The 11,755-nt window shown below is 37.4% G+C and overlaps 1 protein-coding gene across 8 annotated transcripts in view; it reads left to right on the plus strand.

The window, feature by feature from the left end:
* Window positions 1-11,450, plus strand: part of LOC106868712 (transmembrane reductase CYB561D2) — a 33,930-nt gene extending 22,480 nt beyond the window's left edge. For 7 of the 8 annotated variants that reach the window (XM_052968776.1, XM_052968780.1, XM_052968782.1 and 4 more), the window contains 2 exons: window positions 1,520-1,557; window positions 10,823-11,450. In XM_052968776.1, the coding sequence (XP_052824736.1) occupies window positions 1,520-1,557; window positions 10,823-11,350 (566 nt within the window). In that variant the 3' untranslated portion in view covers window positions 11,351-11,450. Of the gene's footprint in view, window positions 1-1,434; window positions 1,558-10,822 lie in introns of all 8 variants that reach the window. The other variant, XM_052968774.1, reaches the window with a different exon arrangement.
* Window positions 11,451-11,755: the final 305 nt, after the last annotated feature.

The raw sequence follows: 11,755 nt of genomic DNA on the forward strand, positions 1-11,755 counted from the left end.
ATATATGTATATATATGCCTTTGCTGCCTTAATAATAGTAATAATAATCCTTTCTACTATAGACACAAGGCCTGAAATTTGTTGGGTGGGGGCTTGTCAATTACATCAACTCTAGTGTTCAACTGGTATGTATTTTATTAACCTTGAAAGGATGAAAGGCTAAGTTGACCTCAGTGGATTTTAAACTCAGAATGTAAAGAGAGAAGCAATGCTGCTCAGCATTTTGCTTGGTGCAATAATCATTCTCTCATCTTGCCACCTTAATAATAATAAGGTTTCAAACTTTGATGAAAGGCCAGATATTGTAGGGGGTGGAGGTATGTAGATTACATTTTATTAACCCCAGAAGGATGAGTGGCAAAATTGACTTTGGCAGAATTTGAACCCAGAACATAAAGAGCTAGAAGAATTGTAGCTAAGCATTTTCCTGTGCCACCTTAAACAGTAACAATAATAATGATGATGATTCTTCACATAGAACATGGCTACAAATTTTAAGATCACCCCCAGAGTTTGACTAGGACTTATTTTATTTCAGAAGAATGAAAAGCAAAATATCCCTTGGTGGGATTTGAGCTCAGGATGTAAAACAACTAAATACTGTGAAGCATTTCAGCTGATGTTCTGCCAAATCTACTAATTGATCTCCTTAATAATAGTAAAAGTAATAATCCAGGTAAGGAATATAGATATATAAATATAGGAACCAGTGTTGCAATGTACCAAAACACTTGTAAGTCAGTTCAAAGCATTCACCTGTAAATAAGTAACAGGAAAGTACAGCTTTCTGCAGGTAACAGGAACTCCATGTATTTGGTTTGTAACACAGACATATTGGACACAAATTTAAGGGAGGATATTGTTGGTTAAATTTACTCCATTGTTTGACTGGTACCTTTTTTTTTATCAACCATGGAAAGATGAAATGTAGAGATGACCTCAATAGGATTTGAACTTAAAATATAATGGGACATAACTGAAAACTGCAATACACTGTCTGATGCTCTAATGATTCTGCCATGTAATTGATTCTTGTTGTTATTTTGCAGTGTCAAATTCATATTCTTGGATGGTCTCTATTTAAAAAAGAATGCACTTTGTCAAAATTAATCTCATTACACTACTAGAAAAAAGTTTTTAATGTTGTAATGTTTGAATGTCTATCATTTGTTTTTTTATTTGTCCTCCTCTAATTTTCTTAATTTCATTTTCTCTTGATTCCAGCATCTTTAAATTCTATCTTTTTCTCTCTCTTATTCTCTCTCCTACTCCTTTTTCGTTTTTTCATTTTGGTCTTTCTCATTCTGTCTTTCTCAATTTCAGTCTCTTTCATTCTGTATATCCTTCTTTCTCTTCAGTCTTTCTTTGTCTTATATTAACTTTTCTTTGTCTCTCTTTTTCTCAAGATAGTAAAGTATTTTTCTTTTATTTAAGATGTACATACTTATATCAACAAGATTTCACAAACCTCCTCATGATTCAGCCTTCTCCATAATTACTTTCCTTTTTATCCGTCTAGGCCTTTTCTCCTGGCATCCTACACTAATGGCTGTGTCTGTGAGTATTTTCTTCTACTATTTTAATCAGCTTGTAAGTTAGGGTCACTTCTGATGTCTTCTTATTGTTTTCAGAAAAGGGAACATTGTCAGAATTGATATTAAAGACACTTAACTGATGTTCTCTCTGCAGAGAAGAGCATCCTAGAGAGGTGGAGAGAATACTTTGCTGATCTCCTAAATCTAGTCACAGTAAAATCTTCTGGTGGACAAAGGTTTGTCATGGGGATGACTAAAGTGCTCAGATGTGGCAAGGCTGCTGGGGAGGTTAAAATTTGGCCTAATAGAGTTTTAAATAGAGATGGTATTCTCTGACTGACTTGTATATGCCAGGTAATTTGGACCTGTGGAAATGCAACGAAAATCTGGAGTGATAATCCCAATTTTTTAAAGGGAGGCAAGAGTGCTCTAATTATAGAGGAATCTCCTTTTTGAATCTTTCCAGTAAAGTCTACACTAGGTGTTTGGAAAAGAGATGAAGGGAAATTATAGAGCCCAAGCTAGCTGAAGAATAGTGTGGCTTCCATCATGGATGCTGCTCAATTGACCAAATATTCACTCTATGACAGCTGTTTAAGAAATTAAGGAAATATTCCCAAGAGGTGTATGCTTGCTTTGTAGACCTTGAAAAGTCACATCACTGCATGTTGAGAAATATGCTGTGAAGGTTTTTGCAGGAGTTTGAAATTAAGGGGCAACTCCCTATACAAATGCCCAGATGTTTGTGTTCAGGTAAATAGTGCTAAGTCAAAACCTTTTTGACTTAGTTACACTACTAGAAAATAGTTTTCAATGTTGTAATGTTTGTAGGGTATCATTTAATGTGAATTTAATGAGAATAATACTGTAATAAACAAAATTTGAAAAGGTATAGTTCTCTATTCTTTATGATGCCTTGATTACACACACATACACACACAAATACTTATATATATAAATGAATACTTGTATATATGTGTAAATTCTTTCATATTGTAAAAACAGCAAAATAATGGGTTAACCAGGTCTATGTTTGAAGTGACAGAGATGTGTGTGTGAGCACTAGGAATGTAATTTGGGTGCCAAGGGAACAGCAAGCTGAAAACATTTGGGGTCCACTGCGTTAAATTGATGATAATGATGTTATTTAATGCCTAGTCAGATCTAATTGAGCAGACCTATGGTCAAAGGCATTTCAATCATGATTAACTTATTTATAAGACAATATGGTGTGAGGGAAATTTGGCCACTATTTCTCTCAGGCTGAGCAACCATGTATAGGCTTCTTTGTTGGCTGTTGATGATGATGATGATGATGATGATGATGATGAGTGAAAATCAGTTCAGCACTTTCTCAAGGGTATTGTTAAAGTTAGTGTTTGACAGATTTAAACACAGATTGGAGGCCCAGTCTGATGCTAAGCAACCTAACATAGCCTCTGGGTCTACAAAACATCTTGTATTAAATTTTTCAGATTAAAGTTAACACCTTCCATTATGTTTAGGAACCATCTATTGTGTTTCAATCACTAGCTTTAATAATTGTTTCAACTTCTGGCACAAGGCCAGCAATTTTAGTGGGAGGGTGTTGTATGATGCTATTGACCCCAGTGCTTGACTGGTACTTATTTTATCAACTCTGAGAGGATGAAAGGCAAAGATGACCTTGTCAGAATTTGAACTCAGAATGGACAAAATGTCTAACTTCAATAATGAAAATAGTTATTTTAATAAATCTCTCTAAGTCATTGGACATTTTTAAATGAAAAAAATAGGTAGTGTATTTTGTTGGAAATATAGTTATGATGGAGTTAAGTAAGATCCCCCTTTCACAGTAAGATTTTTAATAATGAAAAGTTTAATAATAATAATAATAATAATAATAATAATAATAATAATAATAATAATAATCTTTTCTACTATAGGCACAAAGCCTAAACATTTGCAGGAGGGTACTGGTTAACCCCAGTGCTAAAATGGTATTCATTTTATCAACCCTGAAAGGATCAAAGTCAATCTTGGTTGAATTCAAACTCAGAGTGTAAAGCCAATAGAAATGTTACTAAACATTTTGTCTAACTCACCAGCTTACTGTCTTAATAATAATAATAATAATAATGATTTCTTTATTAACCACAAGGGTTTACATTAAGAAAAAACATTATGGACAACACAGGACAAAATAAAGAATATGTGTATAATAATAATAATAATAGGAGCATTGGGTTTAGGGCCACCCAACCTGAAGAAACATCTGGAAACTTTAGAAATACTCTACAATCTAGGTGTATTGCAAAAATCGGCATTACTTGGAACTGCACGCATATTGCATAAAGTGTTGTCTGCCTGAGGTCCTTGTTATGACTTGACAGACTGTACAAACCCCAAGTAGACACAAACCCCCAGTAGACACAATATCTTCAGTCAACAACATCATGATATTGGATACTTTGCGATGTCTTAAATAATAATAATGGTTTTCAATTTTGGCTCAGATCCAGCCGTTTTTGAGGGGAGGGAGAAGTCAATTAAATTGACCCAGTACTTGACTGGTATTTATTTTATTGACCCTGAAAGGATGAAAGGCTAAGTTGACCTAGTAAAATCTGAACTCAGAACATAAAGCTGGTAGAAATGCCACTAAACATTTTCTCTGTCTCACTAATGCTTCTGCCAGTTCGCTGCCTTAATAAATATTATCATCATCCTCATCATCATTTAACATCCGCTTTCCATGCTGGTATGGGTTGGACAGTTCGACTGAGGACTGGTGAGCCATAGGCTGCACCAGGCTCAATTTGATCTGGCAAAGTTTCTACAGCTGGATGCCCTTCCTAATGCTAACCACTCCGAGAATGTAGTGGGTGCTTTTTACGTGCCACTGGCACGAGGGCCAGTCAGGCGGTTCTGGCAATGACCACACTCAAAAGGTGTTTTTACATGCTACCTGCATGGGAGCCAGTCCAGTGGCACTGGCAACGACCACGCTTGAGTGTTGTTTTTCACGTGCCACTGGCACATGTGCCGGTAAGGCGACGCTGTCAGCGATCATGCTTGAATGGTGCTTTTCACATGTCACCAGCACGGGAGCCAATCCATGGCTCTGGCAACGATCACGCTCGGATGTGCTTTTTATGTTCCACTGGCACAAATGCCAATCAGGCGGTGTTATCATTGGCCACATCAGCAATTTTGATTTATTTTCACTTGCCTCAATAGGTCTTTGCAAGCAAAGTTTATTGTCCAGTGAATGAGGGGTACTCATAAGTGGGCCAGTTACACCCCACATTCGGATATGCTTTTAACGTTCCACTGGCACGAGTGCCAATCAGACAGTACTATCGTCGGCCATGTCATCAATTTTGATTTTGATTGATTTCACTTGCCTCAATAGGTCTTAACAAGCAAAGTTTATTATCCAATGAATGAGGGGTATTCATAAACGGGCTGGTTACACTCATTGGCATAGGCCATGGGCTATGGTCTCACTTGGCTTGTTGGGTCGTCTCAAGCACAGCATATCTCCAAAGGTCCTGGTCACTCGTCATTGCCTTGGTAAGGCCCAATGTTTGAAGGGCATGCTTCACCACCTCATCCCAGGTCTTCCTGGGTCTACCTCTTCCACAGGTTCCCTCAACTGCTAGGGCGTGACACTTTTTCACACAGATGTCCTCATTCATTCACAACACACGACCATACCAGTACAGTCGTCTCTCTTGGACACCACATCTGATGCTTCTTAAATCCAACTTTTCTCTCAGGGCACTTAAACTCTGTCATGTATGCACACTGACATTATACCTCCAGTGGAGCATACTGGCTTCATTCCTTGCAAGCTTACGTATGTCCTCAGCAGTCACGGCCCATGTTTCACTGCCATGTAGCATGGCTGTTCGCACACATGCGTCATACAGTCTACCTTTTACTCTGAGCGAGAGGCCCTTTGTTACCAGCAGAGGTAGGAGCTCTCTGAACTTTACTCAGGCTAAATAATAATAATAATAATTCTTTCTACTATAGGCACAAGCCCTGAAATTTTGTGGGAGGTGATAGCTGATTACCCCGACTCCAGTCTTCAAATACTAGTTAAAGGATGAAAGGCAAAGTTGACTTTGGTGGAAGACAGAAAAAATGTTGCTTAGCATTTTGTTCAGCATGCTAATGATTCTGTTATCTCCCCACTTAATAAAAATAATATCCTTTCTACTATAGGCACAAGGTCTGAAATTTGGGAAAGTTGATTGCATTGGCCCCAGTGCATAGCTAGTACTTATTTCATCAACCCTGAATAGATGAATGACAAAGTTGACCTTGACGAAATTTGAATTTGAAGATGGATGAATAATAATTATAATTATAGTTCCTAACATAGGCACACATTTAGAAATTTGTGAGGAGGAAATAATCAATTATTGCTTCCAGTTCTTGGCTGGTATTTTGTTGATCTTAAAAAAATTAATGGCAAATTTGACCTAAGTGGAATTTGAAGATTGTAAAGAGCTGTAGTTAAATACCACAAGGTATTTTGTCAGACACTGTACCAATTTTGTTAGTATGCAATTTCTTACACTGACAAGAAGCTATTTCTAGGATAATGGTATTACTAATTAGATCAACCATAGAATACTTATTTTATTAACCTCTGAAAATTGTTAGAGTAAGTCAACCTCAGTGAAATTTGAACGTTAAGCTTATAATAATGTTACTTTATTTATCTATTAGAATGTGCATCTATGTTCTGAGTCTTAAGTTCTCACAACAAACTAAATTGCAGGCAAAATTTACGAGGAATATATCATTGCTCAACACAGTGGACTGTCATTACAAAAAAGCCACTGCAGTTGATAATCCATCATTTGAAATTCTTGAGAAGTGTTTTGAATTTTGGATTAATTTTTTGATTTCAAAATGATTACATATTGGCATTTATAACATGGGGTAGCTTGGTTTTGGGATGCAGGTCTAAACATGTTATTCATTATATATCTAATACAACTTATACAACAAAGGTAGTGTTATATAAATTTTGTATCCATCCAGTACTGCATGGCATGCATATGTCAGCTTGTCACATAAGATATCTATTTATCACTTTTGTTTTTTTACACTTACATTTCATATTCACCTACAACACCCCTACTTTTTTAAACTTAACCCAAGTGCATTTGGGGATCTTTCATTTTTGGTTTAGATTCTGGAGGCTTTCAGATAAAGGGTTATCAACTGCATGAAGTCTTATGAAAAAGTATTCAGACTGGGGTTATGAAAAGAAAACTGCAATGCATATCAATCTGGCATTTAATTTCCTTTAAAGTAGTCCCCTTCTGAAGCAACACACTTTATCCAGCATTGTTTCCATTGATGGAAGCCTTACTGGAACTCCTTTTTTGAGATAGTGAGCTGTTGTCTCATTGCATTCTCTTGGATTGCCTTGATGTCTTGAGATATTGTTCCTTTCAAGTGGGATTTGAATTTTGGAAAGAGGAAAAAGTTGCAAAGGGTCAGATCTAGGGAATATGGTGTTTATGGACCTGGGAAATGTTCTTGGTCAAAAACTGCTGCACAAGCTGCACTGAATAGGCAGGTGCATTGTCATTGTGGAGTTGCCACTCACCTGATGCATGCAATCATGTGCTTTTCTGATGAACAACATCCTGAAAACACTGCAACATATCACAGTAGTACTCCTTATTTACTGTCTCACCAGGTGGAGCATACTCATGATGAACAATGCCCTTGTAGTCGAAGAAAACTATCAGCAGTGTCTTCACACTGCTTTGACTCATTTGGCATTTTGTTGGCTATCTTGAAAATGTTTGAACCACTCATACACTCATGTCTGGTTCATACACTCCTCTCTATACACTTTCTGTCTGCAACTTAGCATAGATCTCTGCACAGGTATCACTAAGCTTTTGATAAAAATGTCATGGTCACTGATAGAACCTTTGTGGTGTGGTGAGATGACCACACTTTACACACTTTACATCCAAGTACTGCTATATACAACAGGAGTGGGGACATTATAATTTATGTGCATGCATGACAAAGTTCAAGGTCAGTCTCTGCCCAGTGGCTTCACTCTGTGTTCTTTAGCTCCATTACCATAGCATTAGTCCCAATATTTTTTGATTAGACCTCGTATAAGTATTACTGATAATAATTTTATAATAAAGGCATGAGACCAACAGTTTTAAGGAGAGGGGTTTACTTGATATCATTGACCCCAGTATTTGACTGGCACTTTATTTTATTGTTTCCAGATGAGTGAAAGGCAAAGTTGACCTTCATTTAAACTCAGGACTTAGAGAACTGGAGCAAATACTGCAAGGCATTTTTTTTCAACACTAATGATTCTGCTAGTCACTGCCTTCCTGTTACTAATGCTAATCATACCATCACTACTATCAGCATCATTATACTCTTTCGTGTATTGGTACATATTTATTGGTTAATTGAATCAATCCCATGTATATTACTGATGCTGTTTTCTCAATTAGAGCTGGTGGAATTTGAACTAGGCATATAAATGATTGTGATTAAATTCTAGTGTTATCATTTTATTCTCTACTCTAATGATTTTGTCATTTAATGTATCTTTGTCCACCCTTCCCTGTCATTATCATCATTGTCATATAACAATAATTATAATAATGATGATTTCTTGGTTTTCAGTCTGAGTTGTCTCTTAGTGCATCCTTAGTAGTTATTTTATCAACTCTGGAAATAGAGCTGAGAATTCATTGTCACAGGCATTAATTAAGTTATGTAGGCAGTTGAATCATTTAGGAAACAAGAAATAACAAGACATATAAAAGTCATCATCATCGTCATCATCATCATTTAACACCTGTTTTCCATGCTGGCATGGGTTGGACGGTTCGACTGGTGTCCTGGAAGCCAGGAGGCTGCACCAGGCTCCAGTCTGATCTGGCAGTGTTTCTACAGCTGGATACCCTTCCTAATACCAACCACTCCGAGAGTGCAGTGGGTGCTTTTTACATGCAGAGGGAGCTGGCAATGACCATGATCGGTTGGTGCTTTTTACGTGCCACCAGCACGGAAGCCAGTCAAGACAGCACTGGCATTGGCCACATTTGGATGGTGCTTTTTACGTGCCACTGGCAGGGGGATCACAACTACAATTTCTATTTGATTTTGATTTTGATGTACTCAATAGGTCTCCTCAAACACAGCATGTCGCCCTATGATCCAAGGTACTTTTGAATGGGCTGGCTATGCGACACTGGTTTAGGTTACAGCTGTGAACTCACTTTATTTGCCACGTTTTTTCAGTCACAGCATATCTCCAGAGGTCTTGGTCTTTTGTCATTGCCTCTGTGAGGCCCAACATTCGAAGGTCATACTTCTCCACCTCATCCCATGTCTTCCTGGGTCTCCCTCTACCCCGGATTCCTTCCACTGTTTGGGAGTGGCACTTTTTCACACAGATCTCCTCATCCATGCATAGTACATGACCATATCAATGCAAACATCTCTCTTGCATGCCACATCTGATGCTTCTTATGTCCAACATTTCTCTCAGAGCGCTTACACCCTGTCGTGTGTGCACACTGACATTATACATCCAGCGGATCATGCTAGCTTCATTTCTTTCAAGCCCATACATGTCTTCAGCAGTCAAGGCCCATGTTTCACTGCCGTGAAGCATGGCAGTTCACACACATGCATCTACCTTTCACTCTGATTGAGAGGCCCTTTGTCCCCAGTAGGAGTAGGAGCTTTCTGAACTTTGCCCAGGCTATTCTTATTCTAGTGGTAACATTCTCTGAGCATCTACCCCAACTACAGACTTGGTCACCCAGGTAGTGGAAGCTATCAACTACTTCTAGTTTCTCCCCCTGGCATGTGATGGAACCTGTTTTCTGAGCATCTGTGGTGTTTATTGCCCCTGTTCATCTGCTACACACGAAAGCTATCTTCCTGGTTAATTTTCCTTTGATGTTGCTGCACTTCTTATGTGTCCATAGCTTACACTGGGTACATCTTATGGAGTTTCTACCTATGCCTTTTTCAGGGCCACTTACCTGAAGGGGTGTGTGATGTGTTCGCCTTCCTACTTACAAGAACTTTGGTCTTTGCAACATTGACTCTAAGGCCCTTCGATTCTAAACCTTGCTTCCACACCTGAAATTTCTTTTCTAGTTCTGGTAGTGATTCTGCTATGAGGGCCAGGTCATCAGCATAGAGGAGCTCCCAGAGGCAACCTGTCTTGAATTCCTCTGTTATTGCCTTGAGTACTATGATAAATAAGAGCGGGCTGAGGGCTGATCCTTGGTAGACCCCTACCTCTACCTGGAATTCTTCACTATACTCATTGTCAACCCTAACCTTACTAATGGCATCTCTGTATAGGGCCTGTACAACCCTTATTAACCATTCGTCAATCTCCAGTTTCTGCATCGCCCACCAGATAAGGGATTGGGGGACCCTGTCAATGGTTTTCTCCAAGTCCACAAATGCCAAGTATAGGGGTTTATCTTTGTCTAGGTATTTCTCCTGCAGTTGCCATACCAGGAATATAGCATTAGTGGTGCTTCTACCTGGCACAAAACCAAACTGCATCTCGTCTAAGCAGACTCTCTCCCTAATTAGTTGGGCTAAAAGTATTATCTTGAAGTTTAAGATCAGTTGTCAACATATTTAAAGTAGATTATCTACAGATTTTTGTATATTATCTGGACATTTAAGGTAGATTGTCAATATATTTAAGCTATATTTTGAAGATATTTAAGGAAGATTATCTACAGATCTAAGGTAGTTTAAAAATTAAGACAGATTGTAAAGAGTTTTAAGCTAAATTGTCATAAATGAGATCAAGCACTTTTCATTAAATAGTTCCTTAAATTGCTGAAGTGCGTGTAGCTTTAACTAAACTGCTGCTGCTTTGCCTTCATTAGTAACTGTTGTTACAAATTTCCTTCATGTGTCATGAGATCCATGTTTGGTCATGTTTATTGCAAGCTGACAGAATGATGAGTTTCAAAAACCTGCTATATGGTGGCTACCATTTCTTACAGATAATAGAAACTGGACACTAGAAAGAAATGCATTCAGAGATCTTTTAAGTATCATGAAGGAATTGTGATGAAGCAAACTTTGGAGCTAATAGAGTCTTCCAGTCAATGTCTTGGTTATAATTTCTTGTTGGTTAAATTGGGACTAGAATTTCAAAAACTGTTCACATGCATACAATATCTAATTTACAAACTTTCCAAATTTTCTATAAATCATTTCTTGTTTTTCTTTTGTTTTTCTAATTTCAGTTTTGCTTTCTGATGTTTGAAGGGATACTCATTTTTTCTCCACACAGTTCTTTAATTGGTTTCAAGAACCGTTCAACCAAAGTAACATGGCATTGGGTCATATTACTGATAGCTTTTATTTCGGCTGTAGGTGGTATCATCATAATATATTACAACAAAACTTTAAACAACAAACCCCATTTCACATCATGGCATGGCCTCATTGGTATTATAACAGTTGTGTACTTCATGTTGCAGCTCTGTGCTGGTATAATTGTAAAATATCCAAAGCTTTTGCCAACCTTTAAACTTGTAGACTTGAGACTTTATCATGCTACATCTGGGCTGGTTGTCTTCTTATTGATATGTTTCACTTTGTTTTTGTCATTGTACTCAAACTGGTTTTGTAAGAATATAACTGGCACATCTTGGTATGCTTGTGTTGGTTGTATTGGACTTATGGCAACTATGATTACTAACCAGGTCACTTCAGCATATTTGCCACGGCTACAGAAACGTATGCAACAAAAGATTCGTCCACCAATTTGATTCTGTAAATTAAAAAATGCTTTTCCAAAACCATAATTTCTATTAGATGCAAACAAGTTCTATGTTTTTTTTACACAATTTATAAACTTATCAAATGGAAGACATTGTTTTGTTCTCATTCTTTATTTAAAAAATGATTAGCAAATAAGTATGCATTGATTATATTATTAACCTTAGCTTTTGTGTTTCTGATGATATCATTGTCATCATTGTTACTATTGCTGCTAACACCATCACCACAGTAACCATCACTATCATCATCATCATTGTTTTCACAACTGTTTTACCTGTCTGAAATGTTTTTCATATCATTATGAAATTATCCTATATCATATTCAGCTAATATATTGCACTATATGTGTGTGTGTGTATGTATGTGTGTGCACGTGCATGCGTATATGTGTG

The sequence above is a fragment of the Octopus bimaculoides genome, chromosome 6 (assembly GCF_001194135.2).
Source record: "Octopus bimaculoides isolate UCB-OBI-ISO-001 chromosome 6, ASM119413v2, whole genome shotgun sequence".
Lineage (NCBI taxonomy): Eukaryota > Metazoa > Mollusca > Cephalopoda > Octopoda > Octopodidae > Octopus > Octopus bimaculoides.